At 48.9% G+C, this 18,656-nt stretch overlaps 1 protein-coding gene across 1 annotated transcript in view; it reads left to right on the top strand.

The window, feature by feature from the left end:
* LOC122924095 (very-long-chain 3-oxoacyl-CoA reductase-like) overlaps positions 1 to 18,656 on the top strand; it is an 81,701-nt gene that overhangs the window by 41,210 nt on the left and 21,835 nt on the right. The window contains exons 6-7 of the mRNA XM_044275019.1: positions 4,051 to 4,095; positions 7,053 to 7,087. Of these exons, the coding sequence (XP_044130954.1) occupies positions 4,051 to 4,095; positions 7,053 to 7,087 (80 nt within the window). The remainder of the gene's footprint in view (positions 1 to 4,050; positions 4,096 to 7,052; positions 7,088 to 18,656) is intronic.

Genomic DNA, 18,656 nt, shown 5'->3' with positions numbered 1-18,656 from the left:
ACATTAAAATCAAGGAAGTCACTCAGGCTCCCCCTGCTACCTCTCCTGATGCTGCCGCCTCGGCCTCTTGTGCTGCTGCCGCCTCGGCCTCTTCTGCTGCTGGCGCCTCGGCCTCTTCTGCTGCTGCCGCCTCGGCCTCTTCTGCTGGTGCCGCCTCGGCCTCTTCCTCCGCCTCTGGAGGAACGTTGGCACCTGCCGCCCAGCAAACAGGGGATGTACCACCAACACCACCACCTCCGTCACCAAGCATCTCAACCATGTCACACGCCAGCGTTCAGCTCTCCATCTCACAAACATTTGAGAGAAAGCGTAAATTCCCACCTAGCCACCCTCGATCCCTGGCCCTGAATGCCAGCATTTCTAAACTACTGGCCTATGAAATGCTGTCATTTAGGCTGGTGGACACAGACAGCTTCAAACAGCTCATGTCGCTTGCTGTCCCACAGTATGTTGTTCCCAGCCACCACTACTTCTCCAAGAGAGCCGTGCCTTCCCTGCACAACCAAGTATCCGATAAAATCAAGTGTGCACTGCGCAACGCCATCTGTGGCAAGGTCCACCTAACCACAGATACATGGACCTCCTGTTGCCTCCTCCTCCTACTCGGCTTCCTCCTCCTCTTCTTCCACCTGCTCATCCAGTCAGCCACACATCTTCACCACCAACTTCAGCACAGCCCGGGGTAAACGTCAGCAGGCCATTCTGAAACTCATATGTTTGGGGGACAGGCCCCACACCGCACAGGAGTTGTGGCGGGGTATAGAACAACAGACCGACGAGTGGTTGCTGCCGGTGAGCCTCAAGCCCGGCCTGGTGGTGTTCGATAATGGGCGAAATCTCGTTGCAGCTCTGGGACTAGCCGGTTTGACGCACATCCCTTGCCTGGCGCATGTGCTGAATTTGGTGGTGCAGAAGTTCATTCACAACTACCCCGACATGTCAGAGCTGCTGCATAAAGTGCGGGCCGTCTGTTCGCGCTTCCGGCGTTCACATCCTGCTGCTGCTCGCCTGTCTGCGCTACAGCGTAACTTCGGCTTTCCCGCTCATCGCCTTATATGTGACTTGCCCACCAGGTGGAACTCCACCTTGCACATGCCGGACAGACTGTGCGAGCAGCAGCAGGCCATAGTGGAGTTTCAGCTGCAGCACGCACGGGTCAGTCGCACTGCGGAACGGCACCACTTCACCACCAATGACTGGGCCTCCATGCGAGACCTGTGTGCCCTGTTGCGCTGTTTCGAGTACTCCACCAACATGGCCAGTGGCAATGACGCCGTTATCAGCGTTACAATACCACTTCTATGTCTCCTTGAGAAAACACTTAGGGCGATGATCGAAGAGGAGGTGGCCCAGGAGGAGGAGGAGGAGGAGGAAGAGGGGTCATTTTTAGCACTTTCAGGCCAGTCTCTTCGAAGTGACTCAGAGGGAGGTTTTTTGCAACAGCAGAGGCCAGGTACAAATGTGGCCAGCCAGGGCCCACTACTGGAGGACGAGGAGGACGAGGATGAGGAGGAGAAGGAGGAGGATGAGGATGAGGAGGAGGTGGAGGAGGATGAAGATGAAGCATGGTCACAGCGGGGTGGCACCCAACGCAGCTCAGGCCCATCACTGGTGCGTGGCTGGGGGGAAACGCAGGACGATGACGATACGCCACCCACAGAGGACATCTTGTCCTTACCCCTGGGCAGCCTGGCACACATGAGCGACTACATGCTGCAGTGCCTGCGCAACGACAGCAGAGTTGCCCACATTTTAACGTGTGCGGACTACTGGGTTGCCACCCTGCTGGATCCACGGTACAAAGACAATGTGCCCACCTTACTTCCTGCACTGGAGCGTGATAGGAAGATGCGCAAGTACAAGCGCACGTTGGTAGACGCGCTACTGAGAGCATTCCCAAATGTCACAGGGGAACAAGTGGAAGCCCAAGGCCAAGGCAGAGGAGGAGCAAGAGGTCGCCAAGGCAGCTGTGTCACGGCCAGCTCCTCTGAGGGCAGGGTTAGCATGGCAGAGATGTGGAAAACTTTTGTCAACACGCCACAGCTAACTGCACCACCACCTGATACGCAACGTGTTAGCAGGAGGCAACATTTCACTAACATGGTGGAACAGTACGTGTGCACACCCCTCCACGTACTGACTGATGGTTCGGCCCCATTCAACTTCTGGGTCTCTAAATTGTCCACGTGGCCAGAGCTAGCCTTTTATGCCTTGGCGGTGCTGGCCTGCCCGGCGGCCAGCGTTTTGTCTGAACGTGTATTCAGCACGGCAGGGGGCGTCATTACAGACAAACGCAGCCGCCTGTCTACAGCCAATGTGGACAAGCTGACGTTCATAAAAATGAACCAGGCATGGATCCCACAGGACCTGTCCATCCCTTGTGCAGATTAGACATTAACTACCTCCCCATAACCATAAATTATTGTACTCCAGGGCACTTCCTCATTCAATCCTCTTTTTATTTTCATTTTACCATTATATTGCGGGGCAACCCAAAGTTGAATGAACCTCTCCTCTGTCTGGGTGCCGGGGCCTAAAAATATCTGACAGTGGCCTGTTCCAGTGTTGGGTGACATGAAGCCTGATTCTCTGCTATGACATGAAGCCTGATTCTCTGCTATGGGACCTCTCTCCTCTGCCTGGGTGCCGGGGTCTAAATATCTGACAGTGGCCTGTTCCAGTGGTGGGTGACATGAAGCCAGATTCTCTGCCATGAGACCTCTTTCCAATTGATATTGGTTAATTTTTATTTATTTTATTTTTATTGTAATTCATTTCCCTATCCACATTTGTTTGCAGGGGATTTACCTACATTTTGCTGCCTTTTGCAGCCCTCTAGCCCTTTCCTGGGCTGTTTTACAGCCTTTTTATTGCCGAAAAGTTTGGGTCCCCATTGACTTCAATGGGGTTCGGGTTCCGGACGAAGTTCGGGTCGGGTTCGGATCCCGAACCCGAACATTTCCGGGAAGTTCGGCCGAACTTCTCGAACCCGAACATCCAGGTGTTCGCTCAACTCTACCAGTAACCCTAAAAGTTGCTTGATTTGAGTTGAATGGCTTAGGGGACCTGTGCACCTAGATCATTATAAATAGGGTGATAAAAATTGAAAATAAATATTTGGGACGTCAGCTAACTCTGCATGAAAATTTTCAGTTTTCTAATTATCCTAACATTTATATTCAATAACCTTTCTATGCATGTCTTTCCCATATGCCCATGTTTATGTAAATGAGTTTACATACCAAAACAGTATAAAAAAGTTATTGAATATAAATGCTAGGACATTTATAAAATTGAAAATTTTTATGCAGCCCTCCGAAGCAGTGAGCTGGCATCCAAAAAATAATAATTTACATTTTTGTCACCCTAATGATAAAGATCTAGGTGCGCAGGATTTACAAGCCATTCAACTCAAATCAAGTAACTTTGAGGCTTACTAGCTTTCAGTAGGATATGAGCTGGTTTTGAATGTCTCATTGTACACAAGGCTGCCATTGTAAGGTATACTGACTGTATCTGTCTCATGGATAGATTGTTGGTTTGCACATACCTGACTTTTGCCATATAGCCTTTGTGTGATTGCTTGTGAGAGGCAATGAAATTGCACGAGTGATACATGCATATTACATTGCTGATTTTTGCAATCTTGAATTTATGGCGTATATTCAGCTAAAAATTAGCTAAATATCGCAAATTTCTAATATTGCTTATGCCGCTCATCACTAATCCTGTACTGATCCTGAGTTACATCCTGTATTATACTCCAGAGCTGCACTCACTATTCTGCAGGCTTCAGCATTCTCTGCTTGTTCAGTGTCTGCACAGCGCTCCTGTGATTTATATTCCTGCGCAGTCTGTGTACTGATCTACAATAGGAAGCAGTAACTGCCAGGAATCAGCCAAGCTGTAAGGGATGTTAGATAAGATATTAACAAGATTATCATATGTTCGATAACACTGATCGGTGACCTCTGAGAGGAAGAATCACAATCAGAAATTTAATCTCCCATATACCTTAATAATGAGATTCTACATTTGCTTACTTTTCAGGGGATAAGCGACATCATGAACTGCAACGTACTATCCATGGTGCATGTAAGTATCCTTATCATAATACTATAGGTCAAGAGTCTGCTCCTCCTCCTGCAGGGTGATACATATAGAAGGAGCTATGAGTCTGCTCCTCCTCCTGCAGGGTGATACATATAGAAGGAGCTATGAGTCTGCCCCTCCTCCTGCAGAGTGATACATATAGAAGGAGCTATGAGTCTGCTCGTCCTCCTGCAGGGTGATACATATAGAAGGAGCTATGAGTCTGCTCGTCCTCCTGCAGGGTGATACATATAGAAGGAGCTATGAGTCTGCTCGTCCTCCTGCAGGGTGATACATATAGAAGGAGCTATGAGTCTGCCCCTCCTCCTGCAGGGTGATACATATAGAGGGAGCTATGAGTCTGCTCCTCCTCCTGCAGGGTGATACATATAGAAGGAGCTATGAGTCTGCTCGTCCTCCTGCAGGGTGATACATATAGAAGGGAGCTATGAGTCTGCTCCTCCTCCTGCAGGGTGATATATATAGAAGGAGCTATGAGTCTGCCCCTCCTCCTGCAGGGTGATACATCTAGAAGGAGCTATGAGTCTGCTCGTCCTCCTGCAGGGTGATACATATAGAAGGAGCTATGAGTCTGCTCGTCCTCCTGCAGGGTGATACATATAGAAGGAGCTATGAGTCTGCCCCTCCTCCTGCAGGGTGATACATATAGAAGGAGCTATGAGTCTGCTCCTCCTCCTGCAGGGTGATACATATAGAAGGAGCTATGAGTCTGCTCGTCCTCCTGCAGGGTGATACATATAGAAGGGAGCTATGAGTCTGCTCCTCCTCCTGCAGGGTGATATATATAGAAGGAGCTATGAGTCTGCCCCTCCTCCTGCAGGGTGATACATCTAGAAGGAGCTATGAGTCTGCTCCTCCTCCTGCAGGGTGATACATATAGAAGGAGCTATGAGTCTGCCCTTCCTCCTGCAGGGTGATACATATAGAAGGAGCTATGAGTCTGCTCCTCCTCCTGCAGGGTGATACATATAGAAGGAGCTATGAGTCTGCTCCTCCTCCTGCAGGGTGATACATATAGAAGGAGCTATGAGTCTGCCCCTCCTCCTGCAGGGTGATACATATAGAAGGAGCTATGAGTCTGCCCCTCCTCCTGCAGGGTGATACATATAGAAGGAGCTATGAGTCTGCTCCTCCTCCTGCAGGGTGATACATATAGAAGGAGCTATGAGTCTGCCCCTCCTCCTGCAGGGTGATACATATAGAAGGAGCTATGAGTCTGCTCCTCCTCCTGCAGGGTGATACATATAGAAGGGAGCTATGAGTCTGCCCCTCCTCCTGCAGGGTGATACATATAGAAGGAGTTATGAGTCTGCTCCTCCTCCTGCAGGGTGATACATATAGAAGGAGCTATGTGTCTGCCCCTCCTCCTGCAGGGTGATACATATAGAAGGAGCTATTAGTCTGCTCCTCCTCCTGCAGGGTGATACATATAGAAGGAGCTATGAGTCTGCCCCTCCTCCTGCAGGGTGATACATATAGAAGGAGCTATGAGTCTGCCCCTCCTCCTGCAGGGTGATACATATAGAAGGAGCTATGAGTCTGCTCCTCCTCCTGCAGGGTGATACATATAGAAGGAGCTAGGAGTCTGCTCCTCCTCCTGCAGGGTGTTACATATAGAAGGAGCTATGAGTCTGCCCCTCCTCCTGCAGGGTGATACATATAGAAGGAGCTATGAGTCTGCTCCTCCTCCTGCAGGGTGATACATATAGAAGGAGCTATGAGTCTGCTCCTCCTCCTGCAGGGTGACACATATAGAAGGAGCTATGAGTCTGCCCCTCCTCCTGCAGGGTGATACATATAGAAGGAGCTATGAGTCTGCCCCTCCTCCTCCAGGGTGATACATATAGAAGGAGCTATGAGTCTGCTCCTGCAGGGTGATACATATAGAAGGAGCTATGAGTCTGCTCCTCCTCCTGCAGGGTGATACATATAGAAGGAGCTATAAGTCTGCCCCTCCTCCTGCAGGGTGATACATATAGAAGGAGCTATGAGTCTGCTCCTCCTCCTGCAGGGTGATACATATAGAAGAAGCTATGAGTCTGCCCCTCCTCCTGCAGGGTGATACATATAGAAGGAGCTATGAGTCTGCTCCTCCTCCTGCAGGGTGATACATATAGAAGGAGCTATGAGTCTGCCCCTCCTCCTGCAGGGTGATACATATAGAAGGAGCTATGAGTCTGCCCCTCCCCCTGCAGGGTGATACATATAGAAGGAGCTATGAGTCTGCTCCTCCTCCTGCAGGGTGATACATATAGAAGGAGCTATGAGTCTGCCCCTCCTCCTGCAGGGTGATACATATAGAAGGAGCTATGAGTCTGCTCCTCCTCCTGCAGGGTGATACATATAGAAGGAGCTATGAGTCTGCTCCTCCTCCTGCAGGGTGATACATATAGAAGGAGCTATGAGTCTGCTCCTCCTCCTGCAGGGTGATACATATAGAAGGAGCTATGAGTCTGCCCCTCCTCCTGCAGGGTGATACATATAGAAGGAGCTATGAGTCTGCCCCTCCTCCTGCAGGGTGATACATATAGAAGGAGCTATGAGTCTGCCCCTCCTCCTGCAGGGTGATACATATAGAAGGAGCTATGAGTCTGCCCCTCCTCCTGCAGGGTGATACATATAGAAGGAGCTATGAGTCTGCTCCTCCTCCTGCAGGGTGATACATATAGAAGGAGCTATGAGTCTGCTCCTCCTCCTGCAGGGTGATACATATAGAAGGAGCTATGAGTCTGCCCCTCCTCCTGCAGGGTGATACATATAGAAGGAGCTATGAGTCTGCCCCTCCTCCTGCAGGGTGATACATATAGAAGGAGCTATGAGTCTGCTCCTCCTCCTGCAGGGTGATACATATAGAAGGAGCTATGAGTCTGCTCCTCCTCCTGCAGGGTGATATTCCTCTGTTTTGCTCTTACATTTCTCCTGTTTGTTGTGTTTTTCAGATGACCCGGATTGTGTTACCTAGAATGGTGGAGAGGTACGGAGCGGTGGGAGGGGAGGGCTGTATTTTGCTGTAATGTAACATGTCTGTCACTGTGACTGTGTCTGGTTAACACATTGATAACTTCTGTGTATGTTCCGTTTTCTTTTTCTCATGTATTCTTCAGTTAGAGCTGGGCTGCAGTACCTCAGAACAGCCACTACGCAGTATATGGCGCTTTGGTATTTCCAGAGCTTCGGCTGATTGTTGGGGGGGTGTTTATAGAGTCTTTAATGTTCTGATCCCAGGAATCATCTTTAATCTTTATATTAAAAAAAAAAAAGAAAAGATTTTCAGTTTTCTAATATATTTTATGCTTCGATGACTCACCATTTTCCGCGAGCCCCTGATGAGCCAGAGCAGATAAAGGAATAATGGAAGCAGTAGTGGCTCTATCACAGTGGCTTCCCTGTTGCTCACTAGGACCAGGGCAGTAAAAGGAGGACGCACCCTTTCTTCCCTCCAGGAACACCCTGATGCTCAAGCTTCTGCCTGATGGTAGTTGGGTTGCCGATAATGTTCGGTATTTGGATGGGCGTGTAGCGTGCAATGGCTGGCGTCTGCTGCAGGAGTCAGGAACCAGGCCAGCTTTAACAGAATAAACATCTTTTGTTACTGTAGCACAAAATAGTTCCAACTATACGCAGTGAAACTTTCCCAGATAGCGATGTGTGGACCTAGGCAAGGATGGTCTCTTCCAGTAGGATCTATGGCGAGCAATAGTACTCTTTCAATGGTGGCTGCAGCATTCACTGCGGAATACAGGATTTTAGTGATATGACTAGGACTTGTTCAGGTGTGAAGGGTGTCTTAACAGTGTCCTTCACAGCAGCAAAGTCTTAGCAGCTTTTGGTAGCAGGTTACTGAGCAAATGCTAAGTTCTCCAATTCTCTCCTTTGTCTTTCTTAGGGCTCATTCCCACGAACGTATGTGTTCCGTTCTGTGCATTGGGGACGCAATTTGCGGTCCCCAATGCACAGAGAACGTTCTTGAGGCCTCCAGGACGGATCCAGCCCCATTCAACTGGAATGGGTCCACATTCCACTGTTCCGCTAAAAGATAGGACATGTTTTGCAGAACTGAACCCCACAGAAGCACTCGGTAGTGCTTCTGTGGGGTTCCGTTGCATGCTTCCGTTCCAGACCGCTTCGCATCTCCGGATTTGCGCACCCATTAAAGTGAATGGGTCCGCACCCTGATGTGGGATGCACACAGAACGGTGTCCGTTTATTGCGGTCCGCATATGCAGTCCGCAATAAGGAAACGGAACCCATACGTTCGTGTGCATGAGCCCTTATTCTGTAGATCTTGCAGAGATTGGTAAGTCTCTGTAGCCTGAGGCCTAAGGTACTTACTTCCTCCCTCTCTGAACTCTCACTCTCAACTAACTGAGCTGGAGGTGGATCCTGGATCCCCACCCAATCTACTGCAAGTCATAAGGCCTATGTATAAATTAAAACAATACAAAGCATAGGCACTAGCTACAGTATCTCTATGACCTTCTCATTGGTGAGTCATTGTTCATGGTTGTTGTATCACGGCTGTCTGGACCTGATGAGAGATCAGGTGCAGTGGCCGGTTCTGGTAAGGCTGATGAATAGGTAGTTGGTGTGATGAAACAGATCAAGGGCTGTAGAAACCATTGTAATGGCTCTGGAACTGAAGCTTGTATCGCTTCTGACAGAACAGATGATAGCGACAGCTCAGATGACGCGTCCACTTCCTTCTGCTGATCTAAAATGGGTTCTTGTAACACACGTCGATTTCCCTTGTTTTCCTAGTGGATCTCATAGGCTTTAGAATATGGCACTGCAGTGATAGGTTCACATTCCTATTGGTTGGATGAAGATCTACTATATTGGGTCCTGTTTTTGAAGGGCCTTTAACATTCTAGAGTCAACTATTTTCTGCTGCTCTTCTCGATGTCTTTGATGTTCTTGGATGCACCCAATCTGTGGTAGTAGATTCTTGGTGTCTGGTACAGCTATGTCAAGAGCTATGTCAGCACTTAGTCTTCCTTGACCCTCAAACATGATGTAGTAAGAGGTTTACCCAGTGGAGCAATGAGTGGTGCTGTCATAAAGGTATTCTGGAGATAGTAAAGGACAGTCACTTCTGTGAGGTGGTAGGTTTTTCAGCATTTTTATCAAAGTTTGACTCATCTTGCATAGGTCATTGATCTGAGGGTGATAGGCAGTGGTCCTCAGTTTTTGACAGCTGTACACCGTTCTTGAAACAAATAAGGCCTCTTGCACACGACCGTATGTATTTTGCGGTCCTCAAAAAACGGATCTGCAAAAAAAACTGATGACATCCATGTACATTCTGTATTTTGCGGAACGGAACAGCTGGCCCTTTATAGAACAGTACTATGCTTGTCCGTAATGTGGACAATAATAGGACATGTTCTATTTTTTTTGTGGAACGGAAATACGGAAACGGAATGCGCACAGAGTAACTTCTGTTTTTTTTGGTGAACCCATTGAAGTGAATGGTTCCGCATACGGTCCGCAAAAAAAACAGAACGGACACGGAAAGAAAATACGTGCATGTGCAACAAGCAACAAGCGTCATACTACTTGCCCCAAGAGGCCGTCACAGCCATGCCTACTATTGGCATGGCTGTGATTGGCCAGAGCACCATGTGACCCAGCCTCTATTTAAGCTGGAGTCACATAGCGCCGCCCGTCACTCTGCTCTGATTAGCGTAGGGAGAGGTTGCAGCTGCCACGTTAGGGCGAGATTAGGCAGATTAACTCCTCCAAAGGACTTGATTAATCGATCGATCTGCAGCTGTGCATCATTGAGCTGCTGATACTCAATTGCTCACTGTTTTTAGGCTGCCCAGACCGTTTGTCAGTCACTTTTTTCTGGGGTGATCGGCGGCCATTTTGTGTCTTGTGGTGCGCCAGCACAAGCTGCGACCAAGTGCATTTAACCGTCAATGGTGTGGTTGTTTTTTGGCTAAAGCCTACATCAGGGTGAAGCTGTCACACCAAGTGCATTTAACCAGCAATAGTCTGTTCATTTTTTGGCCATATACAAAATCAGGGGCAAGCTGCGCCTGTCACCAAGTGCATTTAACCCTCAATGGTGTGGTTGTTTTTTGGCTAAATCCTACATCAGGGTGAAGCTGTCACACCAAGTGCATTTAACCCTCAGTAGTGTGGTTGGTCAAGCTGTCACACCAAGTGCATTTAACCAGCAATAGTGTGGTTATTTTTTGGCCATATCCCAGTCTAATTCTGTCAGTAAATCCATACCGGTCACCCAGCGCCTAAATACTAGGCCTCAAATTTATATCCCGCTAAATCTCTCGTTACTGCTGTCCTGTTGTGGCTGGGAAAGTTATTTAGTGTCCGTCAAAGCACATTTTTTGTTCTGGGTTGAAATACAATTCCCAATTTAGCAATTTCCTAATTTAGTGGTTTCTGCTATATCAGAGCTATTTGAAATCTATCCCTAAAAGGGTATATAATATTCAAGGTGCACATAGGGTCATTCAGAATAACTTCACACACACGCTACTGTGCATTTCCAAGTCTAATTCTGTCACTAAACCCATACCTGTCACCCAGCGCCTAAATACTAGGCCTCAAATCTATATCCCGCTGAATTTGAATACAATACATTGGGCCAAATAATATTTTTGTTGTTGTGGTGAACGATAACAATGAGGAAAACATCTAGTAAGGGACGCGGACGTGGACATGGTCGTGGTGGTGTTAGTGGACCCTCTGGTGCTGGGAGAGGACGTGGCCGTTCTGCCACATCCACACGTCCTAGTGAACCAACTACCTCAGGTCCCAGTAGCCGCCAGAATTTACAGCGATATATGGTGGGGCCCAATGCCGTTCTAAGGATGGTAAGGCCTGAGCAGGTACAGGCATTAGTCAATTGGGTGGCCGACAGTGGATCCAGCACGTTCACATTATCTCCCACCCAGTCTTCTGCAGAAAGCGCACAGATGGCGCCTGAAAACCAACCCCATCAGTCTCTCACATCACCCCCATGCATACCAGGGAAACTGTCTCAGCCTCAAGTTATGCAGCAGTCTCTTATGCTGTTTGAAGACTCCGCTGGCAGGGTTTCCCAAGGGCATCCACCTAGCCCTTCCCCAGCGGTGAAAGACATAGAATGCACTGACGCACAACCACTTATGTTTCCTGATGATGAGGACATGGGAATACCACCTCAGCACGTCTCTGATGATGACGAAACACAGGTGCCAACTGCTGCGTGTTTCTGCAGTGTGCAGACTGAACAGGAAGTCAGGGATCAAGACTGGGTGGAAGACGATGCAGGGGACAATGAGGTCCTAGACCCCACATGGAATGAAGGTCGTGCCACTGACTTTCACAGTTCAGAGGAAGAGGCAGTGGTGAGACCGAGCCAACAGCGTAGCAAAAGAGGGAGCAGTGGGCAAAAGCAGAACACCCGCCGCCAAGAGACTCCGCCTGCTACTGACCGCCGCCATCTTGGACCGAGCACCCCAAAGGCAGCTTCAAGGAGTTCCCTGGCATGGCACTTCTTCAAACAATGTGCTGACGACAAGACCCGAGTGGTTTGCACGCTGTGCCATCAGAGCCTGAAGCGAGGCATTAACGTTCTGAACCTGAGCACAACCTGCATGACCAGGCACCTGCATGCAAAGCATGAACTGCAGTGGAGTAAACACCTTAAAACCAAGGAAGTCACTCAGGCTCCCCCTGCTACCTCTTCTGCTGCTGCCGCCTCGGCCTCTTCTGCTGCTGCCGCCTCGGCCTCTTCCTCCACCTCTGGAGGAACGTTGGCACCTGCCGCCCAGCAAACAGGGGATGTACCACCAACACCACCACCACCTCCGTCACCAAGCGTCTCAACCATGTCACACGCCAGCGTTCAGCTCTCCATCTCACAAACATTTGAGAGAAAGTGTAAATTCCCACCTAGCCACCCTCGATCCCTGGCCCTGAATGCCAGCATTTCTAAACTACTGGCCTATGAAATGCTGTCATTTAGGCTGGTGGACACAGACAGCTTCAAACAGCTCATGTCGCTTGCTGTCCCACAGTATGTTGTTCCCAGCCGCCACTACTTCTCCAAGAGAGCCGTGCCTTCCCTGCACAACCAAGTATCCGATAAAATCAAGTGTGCACTGCGCAACGCCATCTGTGGCAAGGTCCACCTAACCACAGATACGTGGACCAGTAAGCACGGCCAGGGACGCTATATCTCCCTAACTGCACACTGGGTAAATGTAGTGGCAGCTGGGCCCCAGGCGGAGAGCTGTTTGGCGCACGTCCTTCCGCCGCCAAGGATCGCAGGGCAACATTCTTTGCCTCCTGTTGCCACCTCCTCCTACTCGACTTCCTCCTCCTCTTCTTCCACCTGCTCATCTAGTCAGCCACACACCTTCACCACCAACTTCAGCACAGCCCGGGGTAAACGTCAGCAGGCCATTCTGAAACTCATATGTTTGGGGGACAGGCCCCACACCGCACAGGAGTTGTGGTGGGGTATAGAACAACAGACCGACGAGTGGTTGCTGCCGGTGAGCCTCAAGCCCGGCCTGGTGGTGTGCGATATAGGGCGAAATCTCGTTGCAGCTCTGGGACTAGCCAGTTTGACGCACATCCCTTGCTTGGCGCATGTGCTGAATTTGGTGGTGCAGAAGTTCATTCACAACTACCCCGACATGTCAGAGCTGCTGCATAAAGTGCAGGCCGTCTGATCGCGCTTCCGGCGTTCACATCCTGCCGCTGCTCGCCTGTCTGCGCTACAGCGTAACTTCGGCCTTCCCGCTCACCGCCTCATATGCGACGTGCCCACCAGGTGGAACTCCACCTTGCACATGCTGGACAGACTGTGCGAGCAGCAGCAGGCCATAGTGGAGTTTCAGCTGCAGCACGCACGGGTCAGTCGCACTGCGGAACAGCACCACTTCACCACCAATGACTGGGCCTCCATGCGAGACCTGTGTGCCCTGTTGCGCTGTTTCGAGTACTCCACCAACATGGCCAGTGGCGATGACACCGTTATCAGCGTTACAATACCACTTCTATGTCTCCTTGAGAAAACACTTAGGGCGATGATGGAAGAGGAGGTGGCCCAGGAGGAGGAGGAGGAGGAAGAGGGGTCATTTTTAGCACTGTCAGGCCAGTCTCTTCGAAGTGACTCAGAGGGAGGTTTTTGGCAACAGCAGAGGCCAGGTACAAATGTGGCCAGCCAGGGCCCACTACTGGAGGACGAGGAGGACGAGGATGAGGAGGAGGTGGAGGAGGATGAGGATGAAGCATGGTCACAGCGGGGTGGCACCCAACGCAGCTCGGGTCCATCACTGGTGCGTTGCTGGGGGGAAAGGCAGGACGATGACGATACGCCTCCCACAGAGGACAGCTTGTCCTTACCCCTGGGCAGCCTGGCACACATGAGCGACTACATGCTGCAGTGCCTGCGCAATGACAGCAGAGTTGCCCACATTTTAACGTGTGCGGACTACTGGGTTGCCACCCTGCTGGATCCACGCTACAAAGACAATGTGCCCACCTTACTTCCTGCACTGGAGCGTGATAGGAAGATGTGCGAGTACAAGCGCACGTTGGTAGACGCGCTACTGAGAGAATTCCCAAATGTCACAGGGGAACAAGTGGAAGCCCAAGGCCAAGGCAGAGGAGGAGCAAGAGGTCGCCAAGGCAGCTGTGTCACGGCCAGCTCCTCTGAGGGCAGGGTTAGCATGGCAGAGATGTGGTCAACACGCCACAGCTAACTGCACCACCACCTGATACGCAACGTGTTAGCAGGAGGCAACATTTCACTAACATGGTGGAACAGTACGTGTGCACACCCCTCCACGTACTGACTGATGGTTCGGCCCCATTCAACTACTGGGTCTCTAAATTGTCCACGTGGCCAGAGCTAGCCTTTTATGCCTTGGAGGTGCTGGCCTGCCCGGCGGCCAGCGTTTTGTCTGAACGTGTATTTAGCACGGCAGGGGGCGTCATTACAGACAAACGCAGCCGCCTGTCTACAGCCAATGTGGACAAGCTGACGTTCATAAAAATGAACCAGGCATGGATCCCACAGGACCTGTCCGTCCCTTGTCCAGATTAGACATTAACTACCTCCCCTTAACCATATATTATTGTACTCCAGGGCACTTCCTCATTCAATCCTATTTTTATTTTCATTTTACCATTATATTGCGAGGCTACCCAAATTTGAATGAACCTCTCCTCTGTCTGGGTGCCGGGGCCTAAATATATGCCAATGGACTGTTCCAATGTTGGGTGACGTGAAGCCTGATTCTCTGCTATGACATGCAGACTGATTCTCTGCTGACATGAAGACAGATTCTCTGTTATGGGACCTCTCTCCTCTGCCTGGGTGCTGGGCCTAAATTTATGAAAATGGACTCTTACAGTGGTGGGTGACGTGAAGCCTGATTCTCTGCTATGATATGAAGACTGATTCTCTGCTGACATGAAGCCAGATTGTCTGTTACGGGACCTCTCTCCTCTGCCTGGGTGCTTGGCCTAAATTTATGACAATGGACTGTTGCAGTGGTGGCTGAGGTGAAGCCTGATTCTCTGACATGACATGCAGACTGATTCTCTGCTGACATGAAGCCAGATTGTCTGTTACGGGACCTCTCTCCTCTGCCTGGGTGCTGGGCCTAAATTTATGACAATGGACTGTTGCAGTGGTGGCTGACGTGAAGCCTGATTCTCTGCTATGACATGAAGACTGATTCTCTGCTGACATGAAGACAGATTCTCTGTTACGGGACCTCTCTCCTCTGCCTGGGTGCTGGGCCTAAATTTATGACAATGGACTGTTGAAGTGGTGGCTGACGTGAAGCCTGATTCTCTGCTATGACATGAAGACTGATTCTCTGCTGACATGAAGCCAGATTGTCTGTTACGGGACCTCTCTCCTCTGCCTGGGTGCTGGGCCTAAATTTATGAAAATGGACTCTTACAGTGGTGGGTGACGTGAAGCCTGATTCTCTGCTATGGCATGAAGACTGATTCTCTGCTGACATGAAGCCAGATTGTCTGTTACGGGACCTCTCTCCTCTGCCTGGGTGCTGGGCCTAAATATATCCCAATGGACTGTTGCACTGGTGGCTGACGTGAAGCCTGATTGTCTGTTACGGGACCTCTCTCCTCTGCCTGGGTGCTTGGCCTAAATTTATGACAATGGACTGTTACAGTGGTGGGTGACGTGAAGCCTGATTCTCTGCTATGACATGAAGACTGATTCTCTGCTGACATGAAGCCAGATTGTCTGTTACGGGACCTCTCTCCTCTGCCTGGGTGCTGGGCCTAAATTTATGACAATGGACTGTTGCAGTGGTGGCTGACGTGAAGCCTGATTCTCTGCTATGACATGCAGACTGATTCTCTGCTGACATGAAGACAGATTCTCTGTTACGGGACCTCTCTCCTCTGCCTGGGTCTAAATATCTGAGAATGGACTGTTCCAGTGGTGGGTGACGTGAAGCCAGATTCTCTGCTATGGGACCTCTCTCCAATTGATTTTGGTTAATTTTTATTTATTTAATTTTTATTTTAATTCATTTCCCTATCCACATTTGTTTGCAGGGGATTTACCTACATGTTGCTGCCTTTTGCCCTCTAGCCCTTTCCTGGGCTGTTTTACAGCCTTTTTAGTACCGAAAAGTTCGGGTCCCCATTGACTTCAATGGGGTTCGGGTTCGGGACGAAGTTCGGATCGGGTTCGGATCCCGAACCCGAACATTTCCGGGAAGTTCGGCCGAACTTCTCGAACCCGAACATCCAGGTGTTCGCTCAACTCTACTCAAATGCTTACCATTAATTGGTGAGGATTTTGTCTAGACTGTAGAGTAGTCAAAAGCTTTTCCACAGTGCTACTGCAGTGTTGGTATAGTGGTCTATGATAGTCATATGGTTTGTATGTGTACTTGATCTACTTGGTTCAAGATTGATATGATTAATGGCTACAATCTCAAGTTGTTGTTTCCTCACAATTTGGATGAAAAGGGGATGTTTAGTCTTGTTTTTCACCTCTGCTTATAGCAAACGTTGGGCAATCTTGGCAACAAGTCTCTATGTCTGGTCTGGTTCCTGTCCAATAGAAACGACATCTAATGGTAGCTTTAAGTTTACTGTGTCCAGAAATGTCCTGACTGGTTGTGGTACATCTCCAAGACCAGTTTCGTATCTCTGCGGGGTACCACCACTTGGTGTAAGCACTCATTTGTAATAGGATCAAGAGTTCTTTTGAGCAGTAGGCCTTTGTTTAAAGAGTTATTTTCCTTGCTGACATAAGTGGGTCAATTTGGGATAAACTCTTCCTCCTCTGAAGGATTCGTTCAGGCATTCTCCCACTTGTGAAGTAGTCTAATAATTCCCTAATAACTCTGCTCTCAGTCCTTTTTGTAATGGTGGTTCAGGATTGGGCAATTGTTGAGAGTTAATGGCTCTTTGGTCTTAGCCAGTGGCATATATAGGGAAGTAAGTAAGTATCAAACCAGGCCCCCAAACCGGACAGAAGGATTTTTTGCCTAAACCCTTTTCAATGACCCTTGGGCCATTTTTCCCACTGCCTTATTTGCTAAAAGTTGTTCCTCTAGAGGGTAGAGTCCTGACCAAGTTTTCACCTCCAGTAGAAGAGGAGATAATCCCATCTAAGACTGGGCCCCCTCCTGCCCTGGGCCTCATAGCAGTCGCATGGTCTGCCGCTATGGTAGTTACGCCCCTGGTCTTAGCATCTTGTTAGGTGAATCTTGAGTTGAACTATGGTATTTCTACATCTTCTGCTGAAGAAGGGTTTTCTTTTTCAGGAATTCTGAACAAGACTTTGGCATTATCATTGGATTTTTCCAGCATGGCACCTGATTATGAAGTGATAGTTCATGAGCCTGGAGACTCAACATTGCTCTAGGGCTCTTAGTCGAGCAGAGTTGATATGGGCAAGTGGATTGGTGTCAGTGTAGATGGTGAAAGGTGTGACCGCTATGTAGTTCTTGAATTTTTCTGTCACACCAAGGCATAGAACTTCAGCTTGAAAGAGCTGTAGTTTTGGTCATTTCTTTCTGTTCCTCTCAAGGATCGGCTAGCATAGGTGATGACTCTTTCTTTTCCAATTCGGACTTGGGATAGCACAGCTCCTAGGCCTTTCGTGCTTGTGTCTGTATATGGACAGAATGGTTGTAGTCAGGATAGCTAAGGGTTGGTGGTTCTGTGGGCTTTCTTTTCAGAAGTTGGAAAGCCATTTCAAGTTCCATATTCCATTCAAGAGGGATTTTGGCACTTTGATAGGCTTTAGGAGGACCATTCAAAAGTTCTTGGAGAGGCTTTGCAATTTGAGCAAAATGAGGCATAAATGATCTGTAATAGTTGACAAAGCCAATAAAACTTCTCACTTCCTTTACTGTAGTTGGAGTTGGCCAGCTTTCAGCTGTGGCTATTTTGTCTAGATCTGGTTTGACATCTCCTTCACCCATAACATGTCCCAAGTATTTGACTAAAGTACTGAGCAGATGACACTTGGAAGGTTTTATCTTCAGTCCATGTTTGACAAGGGTCTGGAACACTTCCGCTAGATGTTGCAGATGTTCTTTATATGACTTGGAGTAGACGATTACATCATCTAGGTAGAGCAAGACAGTCTCAAAGTTTCTGTGTCCAAGGAATCTCTCCATTAGTCTCTGGAAGGTACCAGGTGGTATGTAACTGAACTCGAACAGGCCCATAGAAAGAGTGAAGGCAGTCTTTTCTCTGCCTTAGGGTGCCATAGTCACTTGCCAATAGCTGCTGGTTAAGTTCAGTGTCAAGAAGTAAGCGGCAGATCCAAGGGTTGAGAGAGATTCTTCTCTGAGCAGAAAGGGGTACACATCTTTGTGTGTGATGTTGTTGATTTTATGTTACTCCACGCAGAAGCAAATAGATCCGTCCTTCTTTTATATTATTGACTGGCTGATACATGGCAGGTGGTATTGGCCTGTGTTTTGCCTTCATTGGATGGAGTGAGTTTGGTATGGATATGTTGTATGAGGTGGGCTTTGGTGAGGTTTTTTGCCACATTAAGTACAATTTGTTTAGCTGAATTAGCAGAAAAGGGGTTGTCTCACTTCAGTAAATGGCATTTATCATGAAGACAAAGTTAATACGAGGCACTTACTAATGTGTTGTGATTGTCCATATTCAGGGCCGGTTTTAGACAAAATGTGGCCCTGGGAAAAATCAAAATCTTGTAATAATGTACTAACAACACAGTCCGATGTCCGACACCCCCGCCGATCAGCTGTTTGAGGAGACGGCGCATGCTGTTCACTGCTGCTGTCCCATAGACATACAGCAGCAGAAACAGCTGATCGTCGGGGGTGCCGGGTGTTGGACCCCCGGCGATCTGATATTGATGACCTATCCCCCTGCATCCCCCTTTATAGGTAGTGAAGTGGCGCCATAGGAGGATAACTACCCTTGCCTATCCATCGTCCCAGCCCTAATTCAGAGCATATTACCGCAGGAGGTACAACAGGAGAGGACTATAACTTCCAGCATGTCCAAGCTGTTATTATGTGATATCAGATTACATT

Source organism: Bufo gargarizans, unplaced genomic scaffold (genome assembly GCF_014858855.1).
Source record: "Bufo gargarizans isolate SCDJY-AF-19 unplaced genomic scaffold, ASM1485885v1 original_scaffold_2225_pilon, whole genome shotgun sequence".
Classification (NCBI taxonomy): domain Eukaryota; kingdom Metazoa; phylum Chordata; class Amphibia; order Anura; family Bufonidae; genus Bufo; species Bufo gargarizans.
This window is presented reverse-complemented; position numbering and strand designations above follow the sequence as displayed.